This window comes from Hyperolius riggenbachi, chromosome 5, assembly GCF_040937935.1.
Source record: "Hyperolius riggenbachi isolate aHypRig1 chromosome 5, aHypRig1.pri, whole genome shotgun sequence".
Classification (NCBI taxonomy): Eukaryota; Metazoa; Chordata; class Amphibia; order Anura; family Hyperoliidae; genus Hyperolius; species Hyperolius riggenbachi.
This window is the reverse complement of record NC_090650.1, coordinates 319,443,869-319,470,439: the sequence shown is the minus strand read 5'-3', so window position 1 is coordinate 319,470,439 and position 26,571 is coordinate 319,443,869. Positions and strand designations below refer to the sequence as shown.

The window sequence follows — 26,571 nt, the reverse complement described above, 5'->3', positions numbered from 1 at the left end:
GGACAATTCGTGACAAGACAATATACTCTGTACAGCGCTGCGAAATATGTCAGTGCTATATAAATACCGTACTTAAAAATAAATTTGCATTGAACACTAAAAATAAATAAATACATTTACGGAAGGACAGAGTAAAGTGGGACCTTGTATTGCTGAATCTGATGATTGAACAGTGTCTTGAGCTTCTCGTGTTTATATGTTCGCCAATATTTTTTGTACTGTACCAAGTACAGTGCTACGGGAGAGGTTGGTGCTATATAAATAAAAATAAGATAATTGTGTGTTTTTCCACCAAAGCCACAGTTTCTAATAACTGAGAGGCATAGCATTAGCTGACAGTCACTTGGAAAATGTGGCTTAAAGAGAACCCGAGGTGTGTTTAAAGAATGTTATCTGCATACAGAGACTGGATCTGCCTATACAGCCCAGCCTCTGTTGCTATCCCAAACCCCCCTAAGGTCCCCCTGCACTCTGCAATCCCTCATAAATCACAGCCGTGCTGTGAGGCTGTGTTTACATCTGTAGTGTCAGTCTCAGCTGCTCCCCCGCCTCCTGCATAGCTCCGGTCCCTGCCCCCGTCCCTTCCCTCCAATCAGCAGGGAGGGAAGGGATGCAGGCGGGGACTGGAGTTCTGCAGGAGGCGGGGAGAGCAGCAGACTGACACTATAGAGATAAATACAGCCAGCTCTGACAAGCTGTTTGTCAGTAGCGTGGCTGTGATTTATGAGGGATTGCAGAGTGCAGGGGGACCTTAGGGGGGTTCGGGATAGCAACAGAGGCTGGGCTGTATAGGCAGATTCAGCCTCTGTATGCAGATAATATTCTTCAAACCCACCTTGGGTTCTCTTTAAGGTTGGCCATACACTATAAAGATGACCACACACCATACAATTTTTTAAATATCTTTTCAATTCAAGAATTGCAATCAATTTTTCTGACTGATTGTAACAGTTAAAAAAATCTGACCAATGTACCACACACATACATTAAATTTTTACCTAATTTTGAAGTATTGATTGAAAAATGAATTGACAATCTACCACACACCATACAATTTTCATAAACATTGATCAGAAAAATCCAACACTCTCAATCTTCTTTTATCGAATAAAAATGGGAAATTCGATTTCTCGAACTAATGAAAAAAACTTTTTTTTTTTTTTTTTTTTTTGGGACAATCAAATTTGTTTTTTTCGAATTGTTGTAAAATTGGATCATTTTATTGTATGGTGTGTGGCCACCTTAAGACTTTTGCAGTGGATTAGACGTTAAAGTCTGTCAACACATATGTTCTAATGAAAATCCATCAAAGCCCTCTTGATCTACGTTCTGTTTAATTGATCAGCAGTACAAAAGTTAGCAGTGGCCATGCTGTTAATAGTAGATGAGATCTCTGGTATGTGATTTAATATCCAGTGTAACAAGGTGGTAAGTAGGTAGACAACCAGTATATGGCTAGTTTTGAGGCTTTGCGTGCCCTACAAAAACAGTCGCAACGGAGCAAAAACGTTGCACCACGAGGTACACGTGTGATGTGACTTATATGGTGAAATATACTGTACATAAAAATGATGCTTCACTGCAACTGTAAGCAAAAATCCAATGGATTCTGAGATTATATTGCCTGCACCACAAACTGTCAGTGGGAAAGTATCCTCAGAGGGATACTGATAATATCAGATTTAATAGTGTATGGCCAACTTTAGTTTATAAGCCCAAATTGACAGCAGACAAGTTTATATTAAACGTAGCTCTCATACAGCTTTCTTATGGTGCCCATACATGGTACAATTCTTTCTTTTTTTTTTTTGTATTAGATAACTTAGTTTGCTTATTCAGTTAGATCTAATATAAATATTTTTCCAACATGTACGATCAGATTTTTATTAAGAAAAAAAATGGGATAATAGTTGGTTTTTCTTGATCGAAAGAAAGGATTCTTTTTGACTTTCATTTGATTTGATCCTTTTAGTCGAATAAACGGAAAAATCAAACATTTTTATTGTACTATGCATGGGCACCTTTTCACCAACTTTCTTCAGGTTTTTTGTCAGTAACGTGACCTTTAAAAATGTATTGGTATATTTTCCCTAATCCTAGTGCTTGCACGTTGTAAAAGTGAGGTGACGTGTTAGTCATGTGCCCCCACAGCTCTGAAAGGTAATGCCTTATAAGGAAGAAAGCTTATAGACTAACAAGTAGATGCAATCACTATAAACTCAGATGGGTAGGTGGGTGACTAAATCTGAACTCGCTATTACAATTTGTCTTATGTACATCTAAATAAAGAACGTTCCTGAATATGTAAACTGGCAAGTGTCATTGGTGTAGATTCGCTAAACTGCAGTATGTAGCATAAAATGCACAAAGAAGTCTTACCACTACTTATCATGCGTACGACTTAACGCACCTTATTTTGCTTACTGCAGTTTATTGAATCTATCTCTTTATAAGCAAACATTTGACTATGCTTAAAGGATACCCGAGGTGACGTGACATGATGAGATAGACATATGTATGTACGGTGCCTAGCACACAAATAACTTTGTGTTCCTTTTTTCTTTTTCTGCCTGAAAAAGTTAAACATCAGGTATGCAAGTGACAGTTTCTGTCCGGGTCGGGACCTGGTCGGACTGAGTCAGACTATAGTATAACCCTCACTGATAAGTAATTACAGCCTTAAAACACTTTCCTGTCAGTAAATGACTTCTGAGAGCAGGAAGGAGATAAAAAGGCTCAATAATTCATAGATTTGAGCTCTAGCGTACTTCAATGAATGTGTCATTGAGCAGAGACAATGAAACAGTAAAAACTTAAAAACTAAACTTAAATATCAAATTAAACTGTGGGATATCTTAAAAAGTAATTTTTAGGAGGCTGAGGATAGATACAATTGTTTTTCTCATCAGTTTATTTTCACCTCGGATGTCCTTTAAGGCTAAATCGATTGTTCCCACTTGCACAGTAAACAATGTCTTTAAAAATGTCCATTGTAACATACCCATTTATGCATTGATTCCCACCCCATACCCACACTTGTAGCAGTCTGCATTTTGGGCTTACTTTATAGAATTATTTCATTTATAAAACGCCAACATTTTTCATGAGAAATGTAACACGATGAACAAAATGTATTGCAAATTCCAAAACTCAAAAGGGTGAGAGAGCCTTGCCCTTGGAAGCTTACAATGTAAGATCGTATATAGATATACGGTACTTGTATCTGAAGTGTATGGTAAACTTAGGTTCTTGCTTTTTTATTTTTCAGAGAAACACGATTAGGACGAAATGGTGTGGAAGAAATTAAAAGGCATCTTTTCTTCAAGAATGATCAGTGGGCGTGGGAGACTCTTCGAGACAGTAAGTCCTTTGTTGGGCAGCAGAACTATGCTTTTTATGGATGTTTTGTGTTGTCAGTACAGATTTGACCAGGCTCCTTTTTTTTTTTTTTTTACTGTTCGGTCGAGTGTCTTTTAGACCAAGTAGACTGATTCAAATACAGTTGGAGAATCTAGAAACTTAATTTCCTTTTTCATTATCCTTGCTGTGATGTTTTGAACCATTGGGCAAGCAGTTACTGATTTTGATAGTCTCACTACAAGCTGCTTGATAGATGGTCACATTTGTGTATCCAACCCAAATGAGCAAAGAGCCAAGTTCCGTTGTTTGGTATTGTTTACATAAGAATACAGTTTGTTCAGTCATTGAGATCCAGTAGCTCATGGGTCTTGGCAACAGTGTGTTGCGTGATTTCTACTCATGATTCCACTCTTGAAGTATTTCGCTAAGGGAAGGGAAATTAGCCACTGGATTCCTTTAGACATATAAGGAGGAATGTCAGTTGTGGTGTTGCATAGCCTTTAAAAAGCAGTTAGCTTTCTGATTAAACCGATTTTTTTTTTTTTTTTTTTTTTTTTTTTTTTTTAATTTTAGCTGTGGCTCCAGTTGTCCCAGATTTAACGAGTGACGTTGACACCAGCAATTTTGATGATTTGGAGGAAGACAAAGGAGAGGAGGAAACTTTCCCAATACCGAAAGCATTTGTTGGAAATCAGCTTCCTTTCGTAGGATTCACATATTACAGCAATAGACAGTAAGTTCACACAGTGCATTAAAGGGGCCCTATGTCAAAAATATGTCTAGCAAGATATTGGTAGACTTTCTAGCATTTGTTTGTTCCTAAACACACACCTACACCTACCTTTCACTTTATACGCTAAATTGTATATATTTTCACTTTATTAGGTAAACTTTACATTTGCTTTGACTATTGGTTCCCCTGAAGTATTTGTCCTATTCCCAGCTGTTCATTTTAAGTTTGGGTTTGTAAATGCAGTGAGAAGAATGTCTCACCTTCCAGCCAGTCAGACCTCAGCAGTGCACCCACCTTCTGGCCGTAATGTGCAATGCAGATAGTCCCTGTGGATGCTGTTGCTGAGCAACACATTCGCAGCTCAGGACATCGAGCATTGGCCAGTTAAGTTGAGCATTGCCAGAAAACAGAGCTTGCAGTATATTGTCAGACTGTGAAATTCCCACATAAACCATTAGTGCTGGTTACATTAAAACATTAACCACCTCACCCCCAAGAGGATTTTACCCCAATGGCTGAGAGCAATTTTCAACTATCAAGCGCGCCTTTTATTTGCCAATAACTTTCTTACTATTAATTACAACAAAATGATCTATACCTTGTTTTTTTCAGCCACCAATTAGGCTTTATTTTGGGTTGTACATTTTGCTAAGAATTATTTTATTCTATATCACATATCCTATCACTATTTGGTGACTATATATTATTTGGAAATATAGATATAATTTTTTCGTGTCCAATCCGTAATTACAAGCTCTTATGTAGTAAAATAAGAGCAATATACCCTCATAAAATACATGTCAAAAAAATCTGAGTACCGAAGGCAACTATTTATGTATTTTTTTTAAACTTTTTTTTTTCACTCGTGTTTTAGGGTGGGGCCTTTGGAAGTGATTCGTTTATTCATATGTTATTATAAATGTATGGTGTGTGTGTTTTTACTTTTTCGCCACTAGATGGTGCTGCAAACACTATCCTGTGTTTGTTTGTTTTTTTGTTTTTTTTACATTTTACAAGCCTCTTTCTATTTCCTGTATTATGAATGGACATGACCTCGTTTAATCATTCCAGGCATTGCGATTGGTTAAGGGAACTCTTGTTCCCCTTCCCCAATTGCGGGTCTTCATGCCCTGACGGATACGAGCGGCGGGTTACATGCACATGCTTGATGGCGGTGGGAGAAGGTGACGCATTAAAACGTCCAGGAGCTGTCAAGAGGCTCCCGCAGGACGTTATATTGTGACGACTTGCCACTAAGTGGTTAAGCAGAAAGGGTAGACCATCCCAAAACTGGTAAGACTGCAAACCCACTTCAGTAGAAGAATTATCACCACCGAGAAAGATATAGTGTGTTCGCTGTACATATATGTGTTTAAGCTTGTAAGCTTTAGGCTGGTTTCACAGTGGGACGTTAAAGTCCCACGTTACAGCAGCCAGTAACGCAGCCTAACTCACAGCACTGTAAAATCAATTGTGCTGTTCACAGTGCCCACTTTGCGTTACTTTTAGTAACGCAGCATGTTTAAACAAAGTGCTGCATGCTGTACGTTATACTGGGCTAAGCAGCATTAGATTGTTTGCACATGCTCAGTAATGTTGGAGGAGGAGGTCTCCCCTCCTCCGCCGCCGCCAGCTACATGGCTAATTAATATTCACTGCACTGCAGAGACTCGTGGTAGCACTGTAGTGTTGTCCGGATCATGAACGAATTGTTCATTTGATCCGGATCTTTTTTTGTGAGTCGAATCATCCGGATCATCACAATGCCAGATTCGGTTCACAGTGGATGTCTGTCTGGAAGAAACAGGAACATACAGAATGTACAGTGCAGTGAAAGTCCTGTCCTGCTAGTCATTTCACCCAGTCTGCTTCCCTATTAAAATGATTTAAATTATTCGGTTCAAAGATCCGGATCTTTTCAATGATCCGATTCAAATGATCCGAATCCTTAAAAAGATCTGGACTTCCTATCACTAACTTGGAGCGGCTGCTTTGAGAGCTGCATACGATCTGCCATTCAATTCACAGCCCAAGAAACCCATGCAGAGCCATATAACAGGTGAAAAAATAGCCTACCACCATGGTCTGATTTTAAGGTAATCACTGAAAAAGACATTTTGGATATCCTCTCAAACTTTTGCCAGACTACCTGCGATCTGGCCCCTGGCCCCACTAAGTTCATGTTAAAATGCCCTGAACTATTTACACCGGCATTCCACAAAATAGTCAACGGTTCCTTACAAGAAGGGTGGTTTCCCTCTACTCTGAAAGAAGCAATCGTCAGGCCACTACTCAAGAAACCATCCTTAGTCCCAGATGCTCTAAACAGCTACAGACCTGTCTCCAACCTCCACTTTCTGGGAAAAGTTATTGAAAAAGGCTGTCTACCTTCAACTTGAAGCCAGTCTCCCCAGAAACAACATCCTTGACCCTCTTAAATCTGGTTTCAGGAAATATCACAGCTGTGAAACAGCCCTCACCCAGATTTGCAATGATCTGCTCATTGCAAGAGACAAGGGTCAATGTTCCATCCTGATTTTGCTCGACCTCTCAGCGGCTTTTGACACAGTCGATCATGAAATCGTGCTCAACAGGCTACAAGAGTACTGTGGCATAGATGGCATTGTTCTCCAGTGGTTCAACTCCTTCCTGGCTGGCAGAACACAAAGGGTAGCCTTAGGGCCCTTCCTCTCCAACCCTGTACCACTAAAATACGGTGTACCTCAGGGCGCAATATTATCCCCTTTACTTTTCACCATATACATGCTGCCACTTGGAGAAATCATACAAAAATATGGCCTGACATATCATTGGTATGCTGATGACACCCAGCTATATTTGTCATTCAAACCTGGCATCACAGACTCTACTCCACAAATAAACTCATGCTTAGCTGAGCTTCAGGAGTGGATGAATATTAATTGGCTAAAACTTAATGCTGACAAAACTGAGGTTCTGGGTATCGAGGGCCAGGGCTCAACAGCAAAGCAGCCCCAGTCTCAACCAACACCGCTAAGGATAGGGAGCTCAGACCTGAAAAACTCAGACTGTGTGCGTAGCCTGCTTCAGGAATCAAATCTCAGCTGTTGTGAAACATTCCTTCTTTCATCTAATGAATATTGCAAAGCTTAAACACCTAATTCCTTCAGAGGATCTTCCAACCCTAGTCCATGCCTTCGTCACATCAAGGTTAGGCTACTGCAACACCCTCCACACAGGCCTGCATAAGAAAGACTTACGCCGCCTGCAATTAGTACAGAATGCCGCCGCAAGGCTGTTAACGAGCCAAACCCGCCATTGCCACATAACACCAACCCTGAGCTCACTCCACTGGCTACCAATAAAATGGAGAATTCTGTTTAAGATTGGCTTACTGACATTAAAATCCTTGCACAATCTGTGCCCTGGATACCTGAAGGACTTGTTGCAACTGCATCACACCCCCACAATCTTAGATCAAAAGGACGTAACACCATGGTCACCCCCAGAGTCCACCTCAAAACCTTTGGAGACAGAGCCTTTTGTCATGCTGCCCCTACACTTTGGAACTCCCTGCCACACCCAATCAGGACAGCTCCATCCCTGGAAGCATTTAAGTCTAAACTGAAAACCTATCTCTTTAGTCTGGCATTCATGAACATCTGACTATCTCCTCTGTAACACAACCCAGCCTGCAACCCTGTATTAATCTGAGACACAACTATGCGCTTTGAGTCCTATGGCAGAAAAGCGCTTTACAAATGTTATTTTATTGTATTGTATAAAGCAGCTCAATCTGACGTTCAACTTCAACACCACAATACGTTGCGTTAGGGGCACGTTATGCGACCGTAACGTCCCCTAAAACGCACCGTCTTGGTGTGTAAGTAGCCTAAATCTATAAGACGGTCAGGAGGTACTATCAGTAGGTAATGTCTTGGGATTGGGACACGGTCCATCAGCCGACACATGTATACAGAACACAGCAAAGACCATTAAAGGACAACTGAAGTGAGAAGAATATGGAGGCTGCCATATTTATTTCCTTTTAAATCATACCAGTTTCCTGGCAGCCCTGTTGATCTATTTGGCTGCTGTAATGTTTGAATAACACCAGAAACAAGCATGCAGCTAATCTTGTCAGATCTGACAATAATGTTAGAAACACCTGACCTGCATATGCTTGTTCAGAATCTCTGGCTAAAAGTATTGGAGGCAGAGGATCAGCAGGATAGCCAGGTAGACTGGTATTGTTAAAAAGGAAATAAATATGGCAGCCACCATAGCCCTCTGGTTATAGTTGTCCTTTAAATTATTACACAGTTGCATGATTTACTGCAGTGTTATGGACCCAGTTACTGCTGAATATTATATATCAAAGTGTGCAAGGAATCAAACGTTACTCTCATACTCACTGAGGAAAGCAGACACATAATTCCACATCCTACAGAGCAAGGCTTTAGAAGTCAGAGTTTCCAAACGTGCATTCAGAAGCTAACAGTCCTCAAAAATTGAAAATGTTTAGCTGGAATGTCTTCTAATCACTTTTTTTTTTATCTTACTACACACACTTTCAACAGAGATTCACTTTAAGTTGTCAAGAATTGCACGTTGAAACTGCATTTACTGTGCACTGATTACCTTTGCTTTTGTTTTGCAGGTATTTAGCAGATCCTGCTGAAAGTCCTGATGACAATAGGTCCAGTTCCAAAGTAGATAAAAACTTGGTATGTTTTTTTCTGCTTTAACCAGTGTGATGTAGTCCATAGTCTTGTGTTCTAGAGTCTGTACTAAACAGTTATTTTCCTGCTGTAATATTGTCCAAGCTAAATATGAAAGTGAATCCAGACAAGTTAATTGTAGTTCTAACCAATGGGTATGGATGGTTTTTGCAGTTTCATGCGAAGATAGGGTTGCTGACTGGCTATACAGAATACCTGTATTTTTATATTTCATAAACCACTTCAACATCTATATAAGTGTGTACTCTTGTGACCAGTACTTCTGTGATAGGCTGCACTGCTGCACTTCTCTATGGTAGGCTGCTACAGGCATATAGGGACATGTATGAAAAGGAGTAGCACACATTAAATGTCAGAAGCCATCTGGCAGTCCAAATAGATGGCAGTTTGGTATTACAGATGAACTGTTAGACAACAATTCATACATGACCCACAATAGCTCACCCAATAAGGCTCGGTCTTTATATACTGTATGATAAAAATCATCCAGCTCATTCATTCTTGCTGCACCTTGGACGTTGAGGAGAGGGTTGTTGTGGAACCCTGATGTGGATAATACCCTCCTTTTGTTAGTAAACTAAACCATCTTTCTATACACCTGTAAGTGACAATCTCTTCAAAGTGGGAGAGCAGGGATAGTCAATGAGATGCAAACTAATTCTGAGTTGATGCAGGATTATGCAAATTCTGGGTGCAAACTTGTGCAGTTTGAAAATGGAATTCCACTTTGGTTGGATTTGATTGGTGCATTTTCTAGCTGCATAGGTTTGCATACAGCATGTTCATACTCCAATTCAGAATTATTTGCATCACATTGACCATCCCTATGAGAGAGCTGTGTGCTTTTCTTGCCACTTTCGTAGTATGATGAGGCTTTAGGGAAAGCAATAGCTAACATTTTAAACATTGTTTGTCTTTTTTAACAGGATTCCATATTAAGGCTTACTGTAATGATGGTGCTGCAAATTTGAACAAAAAAAGGGAAATGTTGTTTTAAGTGCTGTCTCTTTACTATTAAAGGGATACTTAAGCCATGAACAAAAAAATCAGTTTTACTCACCTGGGGCTTCTACCAGCCCCCTGCAGCCGTCCTGTGCCCTTGCAGTCACTCGCAGATCCTCCTGTCCCCCACCGCTAGCTAGTTTAGATTTTGCCGACAGGCTTACTGAGCCTGCGGAGGCCTGGCCACGCATCTCCTTCTTCGCGTTTCCATCCGCAATAGCATCATGTGCAGGATGCTATTGCGGATGGGAACACGAAGAAGGCTACGCGTGGCCGGGCCTGTCAGCGAAACAAAACTAACTGGCTGCTGGGGGCTAAGAGGATTCATGAGTGACTGAGGGGATGGGACGGCTGCCAGGGAGCTGGTAGAAGGTGAGTAAAACTGTTTTTTTTTTTGTTTTTGTTTTTTTTATCCATGGCTTAAGTATCCCTTTAAGCTCCTTGATCTTCTCTTAGTCATGGTAAAGTGCATGAACTACTTACTAGTGCTGTAATTTTTAAAATGTGCAGATTATTTGAAAATGACATAGAAGCATTTTGATTTTTTTCCCGAGGTGGAAAACTTGCAGAAAAGTATCTATCAACTGGAGGAGCAGCTACATAATGAAATGCAGTTGAAAGATGAAATGGAGCAGAAATGCAGGTAGATACACTACGTAACATATACTTACGTATAATCATGAGCAAGAGGTATGCAATACTTGTCAAATTTAAATTTTGCAGTTTCGTAGCAATTTTTCACACTTTGTTGCAGCACCTTTTTATGCTTGAAAAGAAATACTGAAATAGTGGAAAAGTCCGTGTTCCCATGGTTACAATGTGGGGGAACTTAGAGAATAATTCTCTCACCTTGTATAAACTTCACCTATTTTAGTAGAAATGGTCCTAAAAAATACAATAAAGCATGGGCCAGATGGGATAGCAACATTTTTAAACACATGCTGATGCAATTTTGCTACTGCCTTGTATGTCATAAATTGGATTGAGTCTAGATGGGAATTGGAGGTCCAGGTCTGGGGTGAGAGCTTGGGCATCTTTATTTCTCATCTCCTTCTTTCCTTTTTTTACATTCCATGATCCTGTATAGTGTAGTTGTAGTTGCGCCAATACTACTACTCGTAGCTCATATACCTGGTAGTGTGTCTCTAACTTTTTCTGAACATGTGCAAAACGTCATCCTGTTTGGCATCTTGTGTAATGTTGTGTAACACTATGTAAATCTAGTATCCTGGATGATATACTGGTTTAGTATTTTAACCTCCTTTGCGGTTAGCCCCAAGCTACAGTCAGGACAGAAAACCCGCATCTCAAAGCGGTAACCCCGACCTACGCTCTGGGTAGCCGCCGGAGGTGCTATGTAGAGCAATGTTTCAACTCGCCTCCCCGGGGGATCATGACGTTAGCCCGCCATTCTTCTTCCGCTCCTCCGAGGCTCTGCTTCCCCTGGTGAGATCGCTGTCTGTCATCATGACAGCCGGCAATCTCACTACAGGGTTACAGCGCTACCGGAGAACGGAGGGAAAACTGCAGCGCTGGAGCCCCAGGGAGGTGATTAAGTGCTGGGGCTGCTGCAGACTCTCGTGGTGTGATTTGTGGTTTTTTTTTTTTGTTTTTTTTTTGTCATGCTTTTAGGGTCTAAGAGTACATGAAAAAATTGTACTGCTTTTAAACCCTAAAATCGGAAGGAATCATGCCGCCAGGGAGGTTAAGCCAGTTTAGTAAATTTAATACATTTTAAGTACAGAAAAAAGTGGGAAAAGTTTTTTTGTAATGCTTTAGTGTGGTCTTTTTTAAAGGAACGCTATCGATCAACATGTGTTTTTACCAGTTGAGATAGGAATTGTTTGGGAATTGCTTTTAAGTACCGGTGTATACATTTCAATGCTTATGTTTTTGTTTACTGTTATCTAATTCCTTTCACACTTCAGTGTCACCAAATCTAACAGCTCAGTGAGCCATGAGGGGAGAGGGAATCCCTCACACTACACCTGTTAACTCTGTGTGAGAGAAAGCTCTCAGCAGCTTTCTGTGTCTCTAACAGAGCTGTCTGCAGAAAGCAGAGGAAATGTTACTTATGTGCAACAAAAACATTTGTAATAGTGTGTGAAACCTGAAACCAGAGGCATTTCATATAACTCGGTTTCAATATTACACTGTTTTTATCATGTCAGACTGCAGAGATTCACCTTTGCAAATAAGACATTCCAATCGTAGCTAAAATCTACACACAATGAAATAAAGCTTTTGCCTCTGATCTTTAACATGAAAAGTAGGAAAATGTTTACCCAGCTACTTAGACATTATTTATACATTGTCATTTTAGAACACTTGGTTGGATAGTGTTCCTTTAACATTAAAAAGCATGGCACTTTAGCATGGGTGTGTATACTTTCTATTCACTGTGTATCCTCTAATACATTAGGCAAGTAATTTGTGTTTTTAAAATGCTGATAACATAGTGATAAAGTTTGTGTTTTGTGTGTGTGTTTTGGAACAACTGAAGTGTAATCTTGTACAATTAGTATGACATTGCTAGCTATTGCACAATTTGAGATTTTGATTTAGAAACTTTACTTTGATATTTATAGTTGAAATTTTATATTTTCATATCCTAAAATGCATCATGCTTTTTCATCTGCATTTCATATAAGACATTGTGTGTATGTGTAATGAAAGACACTTTGCTGATTCTCATAGGATGTCGAACATTAAATTGGACAAGATAATGAAGGAACTGGATGAAGAGGTACATATTGTTGTGTGTGTGTGTGTGTGTGTTTTATTTTTTATACTCCACTTGCTTTAAAGGGAAGGTTCACGCAGGAGCTGTAAAAAATAGAAATCAAAATCCACTTACCTGGGGCTTCCTCCAGCCCGTGGCAGGCAGGAGGTGCCCTCGCCGCCGCTCCGCGCAGCGGTGCCCTCGCCTGTACAGCCCGGAGGACGTCGGATGACGTCAGCGCGCACAAGTGACACGCAACTTGGAGCGCAGGAGCAGCCCGACCTGGCAGCCGGCCTGGCCAGGTCGGGATCACCACCGGAGACCACCGGGAGCATGCGGAGCGGCGGCGAGGGCACCTCCTGCCTGCCACGGGCTGGAGGAAGCCCTAGGTAAGTGGATTTTGATTTCTATTTTTTACAGCTCCTGCGTGAACCTTCCCTTTAACCACTTAACAACCAGCCACCGCCTATCGGCGGCGGCTGGTTCCACCTGTGTTTCCATGGCAACGGCCGTTTCCTGTCTGTTCACGGAGCGGGGCTCCGTGAACAGCCTGCGAGCCTCCGATCGTGGCTCGCAGGCTAAATGTAAACACCTGGGGACGTAATCCCCGGTGTTTACATTTTAAAGGAGATCAGCGATCCCCGGCCTCTAATTGGCCGGGGATCGCCGCCATCTGATAGGCTGAAGCCTATCTGAGGCGGCACAGGATGGATCACTGTCCTGTACCGCCTATATTGAGAAGGGGAGGGAGGGAAGGAGAGGGAGGGGGAATATCGCTGTGGAGAGGGGCTTTGAGGCCCCCTCCCCCGCGCTAGGCACAACTAGGCGGCGGCGATCAGACCCCCACAACAGGACATCCCCCCGTGGGAAAAAAGGGGGGGGGGGGAGTCTGATTGCTCTTCGCCCTGCCTGCCACCTGATCTGTGCTGGGGGCTGAAGAGCCCACCCAGCACAGATCATACAAAACAGCGCTGGTCGTTAAGTGGTTAAATCCAGCTGCTTTCTGCCATGGACATGTTCATTGGCTGCATTTAAAAAAGTTTAAGATATTGATGATTGTTATGCTTTGACGTACAAAGAATATCTACAGCAGGGCTGTCCAACTCCAGTCCTCAGGGGCCATCGCCATGCCAGTGTTTAGGATGGACTGCGAAATTATGAAATGTTGTTCTACTTTATTAACCACACCCTTCCTGATTCAATCCCATGAGTTAATTTGAGCTTTTCCACAGCCCTTGAAGATTAGTTGGACAGCACTGATCTACAGTATAGCGGTAATTAGGTGTGAGGAGAGTAAAGAACACTGGAAAACTTAAATGATAAATCTAGACGGGGTTTTTTTATTTTTGTTTTTTAATGTTTGCGGTTACACATAATGTATGCAACCCTTACCTGGGTAACATCAGAAGATAGTATATTTTTTTCAAAGGTTTTTAAGCCTCATTTGTTTTATAAAATAATCACAAAATTGTTCTGAACGGCTCAGAAAAGGAAGACCATGTTGTGGTTATAAACAAAAATGATTACAAGGCACTGTGTACTCAGAGCTTTGCACATGTGGATTTCATATTTGGGAATGCCGACACCTTCAAATGTATGTTGTTTTGTTTGTTTGTTTTTTACCCCCTATTCTTGTCAATGCTTCCTCACTTGGAATATGGTATACTCTTAATCTGAGTGTTATTCTACTTGCTAACAGGCAAGAGTGTTAAATGTCCATACCAGAATCCCAATTCGTATGAACTTTTTGCACTATAACATGAGCATTGAAATCCTGAAAGGAAGATTGTGGCATGATTTTTTATTTTATTAGAAAAAAAAACTGCACCCAGATTAACTGGTGCAACTTGATAATAGGAGTTCAGTCACTGCTCTGCTCCCATATAAAGAAAAGGGGAGGTTGGTACAACCAAAGAACGATTGTTTAAGCAATATTTATGGAAATGGTGTAACCCACCTGCAGTAAAAGTGATAGAAACTTTATTAATTGCACCCGGATAGCTCATATAGAGTTGTTTAAAGGGAACCCGAGGTAAGAGTTATATGGCGGCTGCCATATTTATTTCTTTTTAAGTAATACTAGTCACCTGGCTGTCTTGCTGATCCTCTGCCTCTTATACTTTCAACCTTAGATCCTGAACAAGTACATGCAGATCAGGTGTTTCTAACAATATTGTCAGAACTGACAAGATTAGCTGCATGCTTGTTTCTGGTGTACTTTAAACACTACAGCAGCCAAATAGATCAGCAGAGCTGCCAGTCAACTGGTATTGTTTAAAAGGGAAAAAAAATATGGCAGCCTCTATATTACTCTCACCTTGGGTTCTCTTTAATACTCAACTCCTCATTTCTTGGTAAACTTCCTCTTATTGTTCCTCAGTGATGCAGCATTTACCATTCCACACGTGACGAAAATGCTGAATTTGTTCTGCTATTTATTGGTCTCTAACATCTACTTTTTTTTTTCACCTGTTGTGATATCCTTGCCAAAGTTTCCAGTTAAGTTCCTGTACATTAATCCAGTAGGAGCACCCTGATTGGACAGATCTCTCAGAGTTTATAGGCAACTTTCTTTTCTTGTTCCAGGCAGTGCTTTGGCTGAATGAACAGTTTATAACACAAGCATTCATCTCATACTTGAACATATGCTAGGGCAAGCTATAAATACTTCATGTACAATATAATCATTCCTGGAACATCATTTTAGGGCAATCAGAAAAAGAATTTGGAATCGCTTGTGTCTCAAATCGAAAAGGAAAAGATGATGTTACAACACCGGCTGAATGAATACCAAAGAAAGGCAGAGCAAGAGAGCGAGAAGAGGAGGAATGTGGAAAACGAAGGCAAGTTGCTAATGTATTTGTATTGCATGAATGTTTTTTGCAGTGACCGAACTGCTGGAGCCATTGCACATTTAACATAACATTGGTCCTGTAGTGGGCATCTGACAGCTAATGTGTGAGAAATATGCAGCCTAACCACGTGGCCTTCATTGCAAATTACAAAGTCAAGGTTCAAACAGTCATGCTAGTCTGTGTGAATGATTGATTTTACACTGTGTAACTAGTTAAGGGACCTGCATGAGTGACTTCTGGAGCAGATTGCACGATTTGGGTTCTACCAAGTTGTGCTTTTTGTCTTGATTCCAAATGTAATTCCATGACTTCAAATTTAGGAAGTAGCATAAAATGAATTTCGGCTGATTTTGTCTACTGCTGTAGATGTGTTCTGTTAATGTTTAGATTATTTACTTGAATCTAGTAAATGTTTAAAATATTGTCATTAAAAGACTAGAGACACTCTGTAACTTAAGTCCCTTCCCTGGTGCATGGTTTGAGCTTTCTTGAGGCACAGGACATGCCCCCCCCCCCCTTTCACAGCTATCAGAGAGAGCTTTTGCAGAGCCCAGCAAATGGAAGTTTACTGATTTGTTCTCAGACACAAATTTGTATATTGCACCTCTTTTAGGATGAATGAAAAGCCATACACAAAATTGTCTTTCTACCATGCTGCTCTGCCCAGGTCTCTGGGCTGGTTTGAAGGACAGATGATATCAAATATCGGGAGCCTATTACAGGCAGCCAAATTCTACTGAAGGAGGTGCGGTTTAGGGGAACTTTATCAAGTCCCCTTTAAGCCGATTTATATTTAAAGGGAAGGTCCAAGCAAAATAAAGAGTTTCACTTACCTGGGGCTACTACCAGCCTCATGCAGCCATCCTCTGCCCCTCGTAGTCACTCACTGCTGCTCCAGTCCCCCGCTGGCAGCTTGCCAACCTCGGAGGTCGGCGGGCCGCAATGCGTACATTTTTACGTATTCCCGCTAGTGCAGGAACATTAACGCATACATTTTTACGCGTTACACGTTACTGGTTTAATACGTACATTTTTACGTGTTGAACCACTGACGCGTAAAAATGTATGTGTCAATGTTCCTGCACTAGTGGAAATGCCTAAAAATGTACGCAATGCGTCCCGCCGACCTCCGAGGTCGGCAAGCTGCCAGCGGGGGACTGGAGCAGCAGTGAGTGACTACGAGGGCACAGGATGGCTGCATGGGGCTGATAGAAGCCCCAGGTAAGTGAAACTCATTTTTTTTATTTTGCTTGGACCTTCCCTTTAAGCTGTAATAAAATGTTTTTGTGAAACACTTTAAAAGCAAACGATAAGCACACTACTGGTAGCTCTTCTAGTAGGTGCTAAATCTTTTAGTAATACAAAGTAATAGGGAAATTCCTCAACGCTGCATACCAATTGTTTTCAGGGAATCAAACCAGCCACCACCTGTATCCACCCAGGATGTAACTGAAATGCAGTGACAGTTTATTTTAAAGCGGATCCGAGATGAAAAACTAAACTATAACAAGTAACTTGTCTATATATCTTATCTAAAGTTTAGATATTTTACACAGCAAATCTAGCTGCAAACAGCTTTAACCTGCCTGGCGTTCTATTAAGATCGCCAGGGAGGCTGCGGGAGGGGTTTTTTTTTTAATAAAAAAAAAACTATTTCAGGCAGCCAACTGAAAGTTGGCTGCATGAAAGCCCACTAGAGGGCGCTCCGGAGGCGTTCTTCCGATCGCCTCCGGCACCCAGAATAAACAAGGAAGGCCGCAATGAGCAGCCTTCCTTGTTTTGCTTACATCGTCGCCATAGGGACGAGTGGAGTGACGTCATGGACGTCCTGACGTCAGCCGCCTCCGATCCGGCCCTTAGCGCTGTCCGGAACTTTTTGTTCCGGCTACGCTGGGCTCAGGCGGCTGGGGGACCCTCTTTCGCCGCTGCTCGCGGCGGATCGCCGCAGAGCGGCGGCGATCAGGCAGCACACGCGGCTGGCAAAGTGCCGGCTGCGTGTGCTGCTTTTTATTTGAGCCAAATCGGCCCAGCAGGGCCTGAGCGGCAGGCTCTGGCGGTACTGGACGAGCTGAGCTCGTCCAGACCGCCCAGCAGGTTAATAGAAAATGATTATTTCTTCCTGTGATACAATGACAGCAGCCATGTTGTTTGTAAACATTACACAGAGGCAGGCTTATCTGTATCTTGAGCACTCAGCCTGTTAAAAAAACCTAATCCCCCCCCCCCTCCTCCTCCCCTCTGCCTCTAAAATCAATGGCTAGTAACACCACCTCCTCCTCCTACCCAGACTGAGCTCCCATGAGCCCTAAAATCGCTAAAAAAAATGCTGCCTATGCCGCGGTTGTGTTTACAGCGAATAAAAGGCATTTTTGACAGTGAGATCACTGTTGTCGCTTCAAAGGGCTCATACACATGAAAGACAAATGTCTTCGCAAACACGCAATGAGCGACTGTTTGTGCGGCAATTGCATTGTGTGTATGCAGCAAGCAAGAGAGACTGTCGTCAGATTACGTCCGTTCCGAGCGATTGAAAATTCCGTTGCCTCGCGACCCTTGTCACGCAAACCGTTGCAAAGACGCGGAGAGTTGTGCAGTTTGTACCACAGTTTGCTAGAGAGGACGCAAAGACAATTTTGGCTATTCTCATGTTGTAGATGCTGATACAGAGTGCCACAGCCGTCGTAGTCTGGAAAGACAGCTTCCGCTGTGATTATCGCGAAGGATATTGTTGCGTGTGTACAACTGTCGTTGTGAGGAACCGTCGCTTCTGCCAGCAAGCTGAAATCTTTTGTCTTTTGTCTCTGCCTTGCAGCTGGAGACAATTGTCTTCAGTGTATGTGCCATGAGTTGTTGGGCTGATTTAGGCAAAAATTACATGATAACAAAGGGTTAGTAAATAATAAATGAAAACAACAATCCAATAAATTTAGCCTTGGAATGTTTAACTTAATTAAAAAAACAGATCTCCTTGCTCCCCCAACATACACTTTTGTGGGCCATAAACTATTCCTAAGAGATGGAATAGAGTATATAATGCTTTTATTGCTTCAGTCTTGTGGGCTGTTGCTCGAAATTGGAAGTCAGTGGATATCCAATTTGACCAGATTCTAAATAGAGTGGAAGAAATTAGGTTAATGGATTAGATTTCTAGTACCATAACCAATACTTTACCTTTATTTCATTCCATGTGGGATCACTGGTCAGTTAATAGGATGTTTCCGGTCCCTGATCATTAATGTATGTTTTTAGGGAAGAAGAAACACTTTTTAAAGCCAGGAGTTTTGGGTAAGGGAAAGCAAAAAAGCAAAAAAGCATTTGCTTTTATACCTGCTTATATTTGTTATATGCCTTTTTGGTTAGGTACATTTTGAGTTAAAGGGGCACTACAGCGAAAAACTGTAACATTTAAAATATGTGCAAACATATAACACAAATAAGAAGTACATTTTTTCCCAGAGTAAAATGAGCCATACTTACTCCTATGTTGCTGTCACTTACAGCAGGCAGTAGACATCTGACAGAAGTGACAGGTTTTGGACTAGTCCATCTCTTCATAGGGGATTCTGAGGGAATTATTTGTTTTCAAAAGCACTTTGTGAATGGCAGTTCCTCTGTCCAACTGCCCAAAAACTGTCTAGCGAGCAGGGAGGCTGGCCAGCATCATTGTTTAAATTCTTTTTTAGGGAATATCTTTATAAAGAATAAAAGCCTTGCTGAGAATCCCCTATGAAGAGATGGACTAGTCCAAAACCTGTCAATTCTGTCAGATTTCTACTGCCTACTGTAAGAGACAGCATTATAGGAGAAAAGTAAATTATGGCTCATTTTAACTCTGGGGAAAAATGTACTTCTTATTTGTATATGTTTGCACATATTTCAATTTTTACAGTTTTTCACTGTAGTGTCCCTTTAAAAGCTTGGATCGTTCTTAGTTTGTATTTGAAATCTTGACACTATGTAGTGGCTTATTTGACTATGACCATGTCAATGATCCTTAACTTTGTATTTATGCATCTGTGGATAATTTTTTGAAATGTTTGTAAAATTGTATTGATCCATTCTCATAATAAACCTTCAGTAAAAGAAAACAACAATCCAAACAAATACCACAATTTTATTTCTGATAACTAATATTTTATTTAGAATAAATATTAGAAAATGTTTTAAAATAATCACTTTTATCAATCTCTTAAAATTGTGACTTTTGATTTTAAAAGTGGTTATTTGCAGCCATGACAACACACATTGCTGAAAGTAATTTCCCAGGATTCTGTTTTACAGCAATTAACTATTTTTTTTATTTCAATCATACAGTGTCAACACTGAAAGACCAGTTAGAAGATTTAAAGAAGATCAGCCAAAATTCTCAAATCACGAATGATAAAATAGCACAGCTGCAAAAGCAAGTATGTATAACCCTTCTCCTCCTCTATTTTATGCTTCGCACACACCATGCAATTTCCCTTAAAGGGAACCTAAACTGAGAGGGAATGGATGTTTCCTTTATAAAAATACCAGTTGCCTGGCAGTCCTGCTGATCGATTTGGCTCCAGTAGTGGCTGAATCACAGACCTGAAACAAGCCTGCAGCTAATCCAGTCAGACTTCAGTCAGAGCACCTGATCTGCATGCTTGTTCAGGGGCTGTGGCTAAAAGTATTAGAGACACAGGAGAGGCAGGCAACTGGTATTATTTTAAAAGGCAAAATCCATATCCTTTACAGTTTAGGTTCCCTTTAAGGCAGGGGTCACACTTGTCTGCTTTTATTTATTATTTATTGTATTTATAGAGCGCCAACATATTACGCAGCGCAGTGCTTTTGTGCTCGTTTTATGCACAGAAAAACGAATCTCAACTGAAAACTCGTTAATCAATGGGCTAGTTCACACTTGAATGCAGATTAGGTGCGCAGAAAATAAACTGACATACTGCAACATAATTCTGCACATTTTGTCAGTTTTCTTTATCAATTACATTAGCTGCTGTGAAACCCCCCCCACTTTTTTCTGCATACAAACACAGAAATAAAAACGCAGGGGTCGCAGTTGTCTTTTTCAGTTTGCTGCACTTTTCAGAAAACTGAAAGACAAGTGTGACCCTTGCCTCAGATTTCGGGTCGAATCAATAATTTCCAATAGGTCCGATATGTTTTCTTATCATTTTGTTATTGTTAACCACCTCTGGCACTGACACTATGTACATTTCTCCTTCCCCGCCGCACGCTACCGCATAAAGACATTCTTCATGCACAGTGCAGTAGAAAACTCCAGCAACAATAGTAGAAAATTGCGTTCATTGCTGATGCATGGTATTTAAGTGCTTTTTCAATTGAAAAAAATAAGTTCTGCAGACACGAAAAACACAAGTGGAAAGGCCCTGGTCTTATGAGCTTGCAATCAAAAACTTTTGTAAATTATTATTGCATCATTGCTACTATTAATAGTTCAGTATATAATAATTTGGTTCATCAGTGTTCTAGTGTTATATAAATAAAGACTGTAATATTGTTTGAGTGTTTGGTTTATGATTTTTGGTTTGCCCTTTTTTCTTTTCAGTTAGATGAAGCTAATGACATTCTGAGGACGGAATCAGACACTGCTGCACGACTGAGAAAAGGCCAGAATGAGATGACCAAGACTATTGCTCAGCTAGAAGCACTAAACAGGGAATTGCAGGATAGAATTCGGCTGCTGGAAGGTGCCAAATTACAGGTGGAAAAGGATTTCTTCCAGCTACAGGCAGCCTTAGACACTGAGCGGAGGGACAGAAGTCAAGGATCAGAAATGATTGGAGACCTACAAGGTAAAAGAAAAATAAGATCTGAGAGGCCGTGTTCCCACTTGAGCGGAGAAAGGACATTTTTTTTGTCAGTTCTCCGCTTATCGTAAAACTTGACAGTGAGTGTCTCCCATTTTATAAATAAGAGCCATTGACACTTGTCATTCTGCAACGGATCCATGGGATAGCCAATGAGGGGAACACTTCTGCCCCAGGGTACAGCCCTCGCGGCCCACCGCTGCTCTGTTCTTGTACACAGTTTAGTGGCCGGCAGAAACATGGGGATCTTCACTGGGCTGCCAAAGACCAATGGGTATCCTCAGCAACAGGGAGAATTCTCATTGGTTCATGGTGGACCAATGGAAGTTCTCCCTGTTGCTAGGGGGAATTGGCATATTGCTTCCTATGGAGAACCCCATGCTCCTGCTTGGTGGAGTAGATCGGATGCAAAATGGACGGATGCGCTTACTTGTCCATTTTGCATCTGCTGAAGTGGGAGCCAAAATCAAAGCGATGCTTACATGCCATTTAGGAGAGAAGAAGCACTGTGATTATGGGGTCAAGATTGATGCAGGTGTTTTTATGTAATGTCTGTACTTTCCTTGTGGGATGAACATTCACATCTGTCTTTGTGCGCAGGTTAAGTGTCCCTTGTGTGGTAATGCTGTAAATGTAGTTATATAAACAGCATTATGGTGTCTTGGCAATACAGAATCCTGAACTTATTGTAGTTCATCAGAGGCACACTGTTTAGATACTGTTACGTCTTTCAAAAAGGTTTCTTCTTTCCATTGACCAAAATAATGCAATTATACTAAAAGGGTGTTAACTCCTTATTTCCTGTTTTTCTATAACACCAGAAAACTGGGTTATCATTTGTCATAGAAGAGAGTGGAAGCCACAGCTAGGGCGTTGACGAAAGCCGAATCTTAACCACTCACACTAATTTCACTCATTTGCTGTATAGGAATTAAAGGGCAACATTAAGGGCCCATTCACACTTGCAATTGCAAACTGCGACCTCAATCGCCTATCGAGATTTTGCATTGCAATTTTACATTGATTGTACAGGAAATTATCTTTTTGAATGAGAATCTCATTGAGATCACTAAAAAAAATGCTAAATGCCATACATTTGCATTTCCTCAAGTCGCAAGCGCTGCAGTGTGAATGATCTCATTGGGATACATTGAACACAACGCTTTGCCGGCGATCAGTTAAGTGCTGTAATACTGCACTAAAGTGCCCCAATTTGAACAGGCCCTAAGCCTCTGGCCTCAGATCTTAATTAGTTATCTCTTGGTAATTATGATTATGCTTTTAATCAACTTTATTATACTTTTTGGGTCTCTGTATTTCCTTCTGTAGCCCCACCCCCTGAAGTAAGGGGTCACAGGTGCTTATCTGATTGGTCATAGAGAAGCACATATGGCCGATTCCTATAGGGGCGGGGCCATGGACGAAAGTCTGACGCCTGATAAGTATAATAAAGTAAAAAAAAAATGCTAATTGGAAGCTCTGTACAGTTTTTACTGTACAGCGCTTCCAAGTGTCAGGCCTGTGTATGTTTGTGAGATTTCAGTAAGATTTTTGTTTTTGGTTGTGCGATTTTAGTAATATTTTGGTTCTTGGTTGTACAATTTTTTAAAGGCTCTATAGATGTATTAAATTCACCTTTGTAATCCCTATATACTGTTATAATCATAAATTGACAGCTTTTAAACAACCAGCCAAGATTTTGCAAGTTACTTTTAGTTTTCTCAAGATGGCTAAACCAGGCCTTTAGTCACTTGATAAGGTAAAAACTGCAGTGATTAAGGATGTGACGATCTGTTGCTGCTTTATAAAATAAGCCTCTTAGTACTTTACACTTTTACATAGTTCCCATAGACCTTTTTGTAAAATGCTTTTTTGAGGAAATAGCTTTTCAGAGTCAATAGGATGTGAAGGAAATTTACATAATGGTTTTAAGTGAGCTAATGGCTCAAGCCTGATTGGGAGGCTGGATATATTTATACAATTCTGCGCTCTTGTTGCTCAATTTCTTGATAAATGTGTTTCCTTGCCAACCAAAATATACAAATAGCGTTGAGCAGTTCCAAGTCAGTGGTTGTCAAAGCAGTTCTTAGCCCATAAATAAACAACTGGAAAATGGGAATTGTTTTATAGCAATGGACAGGGTTGCACTTTCATGTTAATATTTTCAGGGCTGGCAAGCTTTAGCTAGCAGGTGATTGTAATATGGTAATGTTTACTCTGTTGGGCTTAATGGGAGAATATTAAAGTAATTCTTACAAGTATGCTTTTAGTGTTGTTTGTAAAGATGCTTTTTATGTAATTTAAACAATTTTCTCCTTGTGGAACAGCTCGGATGACATCGCTACAAGAGGAGCTGAAACATCTCAAATACAACCTTGAAAGGGCAGAATTAGACAGGAAAGAGGCTCTGGATATGTTAAACTATTCTGAAAAAGTAGGTTGTGCACAGTACCTCTTTTCTTACTTCTCTACCAATTGTACTAAATTATATTTGTGGTGTACAGGTTTTACAACACTAGTCTGGTTCATGACAAATCAGGATTGTTGAAAGGTAGAGTTTTTCCTGTTATAGCCACATTCATCCTGAATTTATCATAAACCCTTTAGCAGCCAATTTATTTAGAGGCTTGCAAATGCCCCAGGCCAATTTATTTTAGCACATTTTGTATTTCTTATATTTCCCTGCTTCTAATTAGTACTGCTGTAATGTGTATTTATGACCACTTGTCACTAGGAGGCAGTGTGAGACAGTAACGCATGACTTCTGCTTTCAGTTTCTATAGTTTCTGCTCAGTAGAGAGAGATCAAAACATTCCAAGAATTTACAGCACAACGGGTTCTGCCAACTGAAGTCATAAGCAGCGCATTTATCTCAAATGAGATAACTATTAAAGTTGCTAATGAGTTAAAGGAGGAATGAAGCGAAAGGGGTAAGGATGCTGCCATATTTATTTCCTGCCATAAGCAGCTTCCATACAGTTATCTAGCTTGAGATAAGTGCGCTGCTTTTGACCTCAGTCTGCATAACTCGCTGTGTTGTAAATTCTTGGAATGCTTTGATCTGTCTCTGCTTGCAGAAAATATAGAAACTAAAAGCCGAAGTCTCCTGTTATTGTCTGACACTGCCCCCTAGTGACAAGTAGCCATAAATACACATTACAGCAGTACTAAGAAGAAGCAGGGAAATGTAAGAAATAAAAAAAAAGCTCTAAAATAAAATTGGCCTGGAGCACTTGCAAGCCTCTAAATTGGCTGCTAAAGGGTTAATACAGGACAGATCCTGGATTGAGGAGACGTGAAGGGTACGTTTTCTACACAAGTGGGAACTGAGCCTAACTGTAGCATACCATGTCCCCGGTCTGTAGCCTTACTTTATAGTTGTTTATATAATATGAATGGAGATTGTCATATCATATTACACAGATGCATATTTGGAATTATTCCCAGGGCTTTTCCCCATATTTTTACTCAATGATGACTAGAAAGATTTTATATTTTATAAATGTAATTTTCCATCTCTTATTTAAAGCGGAAATGAAAGATTTAAAAAAAGCGTTACACTTACTTGGGGCTTCTGCCATCGCCTTGCAGCCTTCCTGTCCCGCGCCGGTCCTCCACGATCCTCTGCTCTCCCACCGCCAGCTAGTTTCGTTGCTGTCATACCATCAATTTGTAAGTCGACGGCAACTGTGCATGCGCCCCCCGAGCCACGCGTATCTTTCTTCGAAATCCCGCCCGCAATAGCGTCCTGCACTAATAGCACGGAACCCTATTGCGGGCGGGAACGTGAAGAAGATATGCGGGGCACTCAGGCGCAGTTGCCGAGTCGGCGGTAACACAACTAGCTGGCGGCGGGAGAACAGAGGATCGTGAAGGACCGGCAAGGGGCTGGCAGAAGCCCCAGGTAAGTGAAACACTTTGTGTCTTTTTTTCTTTCAGTTCCGCTTTAAATCCTCCGTTAATAATACTTTTGCTGCATCTCTGTAGCACATGATGTATTATTATTATTGGTCACCACTGCAATCCTGTGACCAAGATCCATGTGACTGGTTATTAGATTTGAAGCAGTGAAAACTAATTGTGACGTAAGAAAACTCAGCTGCTGAAGACTCTACAGGCACAATGTGCTCGTTTAACCACTTCATGACATAATCTGAAGGGTTAAAACGTTGATGTGTGCTCCCACGGCGCATTTGGGAAGAATGGACACATTCATATAAATGACCTATTTGCACTAATGGTGCACAGATAGGTTTATAAATGTCCATTTAGCATGAAGTTGTTAAACTGAACCTGAAAAAAAACAACTCAAAATAAATTGATGTGACAGTTGTATCTAAAGTCATCCACTATAGGACTTTCCTTAAGTTCCATAGTCTCATTTTGATTTTAAGCGTTAAAAATCTAGGTGTGAAGAGCTGTCATGAAGGCTTGTCACAGCCACACAAGCATTCCATGAACTGAAGTTGCCGAGAAAAAGATTTATAGCACTGGATTATGAACCTTTAAAGTGGACATGAACTGCACAGGACTGAAGAAATACATAGAGAAATGCACCCTGAATGTATTTAGAGAGTTTAGCTGGTTAATTCTCCCTCATTTTTGTCTAATCACAAGTTGTAATCTGATCTCCCCGTGTCACATGACTGTCTATGGCAGAGATGGCAGATAAGGCCATTTGAAAGCACAGGAGGTTAACAATATGTCTGCTTCCATGAATCAGGAAGTAGAAACAGTGCAGATTTATGTTAGGATGTTTATCAGCTGTAACAAAGAAATGTTTTCTATTTAAAGGTTATTATGCTTTTGCGTATCTTTTAGAGCAGAGAGGACGTTCTGAGTTCAGGTCGACTTTAAGTTGACCCTCTCTGATCATTATCTGACACCTTAATTAAACCAATGCATTTTCCTTGGCTGTCTTGCTTATTTGTTGCTTCTAATAATTTAAAGTAAACCTGAGATGAATTGGGAGGAGGGGATTATACGTACCTGGGGCTTCCTCCAGCCACTTCTAGGCTTAACACTCCGTCGTCGTCCTCCGCCTCCTGATTCTGCTGCAATTGGCCTCGGAAAGTCCTCTAGTCCGGGGCCAACTGTGCATGCGTGGCCGCGCATGCCTCCAGGAGCACGAGGGGCCACGACTGGATGACTTACCAGGGCGGAAGATCCAGGAGGCGGTGGATGGTGGCGAGCGAGCGATCTGCCTGGAGGGGGTTTTGGGAAGCCCCAGGTATGTATAATTTTTTCCTCCTGCCCCTATTCAGGTACACTTTAAGCCATAGACCCTGAAAAAGCATGCAGATTGGATGTATTAAGCTAAAGTCTGACTGGAATAGCTGCATGCTTTTTTTCTGGTTTGTTA

The 26,571-nt window shown here is 41.0% G+C and overlaps 1 protein-coding gene across 1 annotated transcript in view; it reads left to right on the top strand.

The window, feature by feature from the left end:
• The window catches only part of ROCK1 (Rho associated coiled-coil containing protein kinase 1), a 212,652-nt gene that overhangs the window by 127,755 nt on the left and 58,326 nt on the right, over positions 1-26,571 (top strand). The window contains exons 9-17 of the mRNA XM_068237237.1: positions 3,269-3,360; positions 3,934-4,093; positions 8,733-8,799; positions 10,371-10,459; positions 12,514-12,562; positions 15,246-15,381; positions 19,708-19,799; positions 20,948-21,194; positions 23,537-23,643. Coding sequence (XP_068093338.1) covers positions 3,269-3,360; positions 3,934-4,093; positions 8,733-8,799; positions 10,371-10,459; positions 12,514-12,562; positions 15,246-15,381; positions 19,708-19,799; positions 20,948-21,194; positions 23,537-23,643 — 1,039 coding nt within the window. The remainder of the gene's footprint in view (positions 1-3,268; positions 3,361-3,933; positions 4,094-8,732; positions 8,800-10,370; positions 10,460-12,513; positions 12,563-15,245; positions 15,382-19,707; positions 19,800-20,947; positions 21,195-23,536; positions 23,644-26,571) is intronic.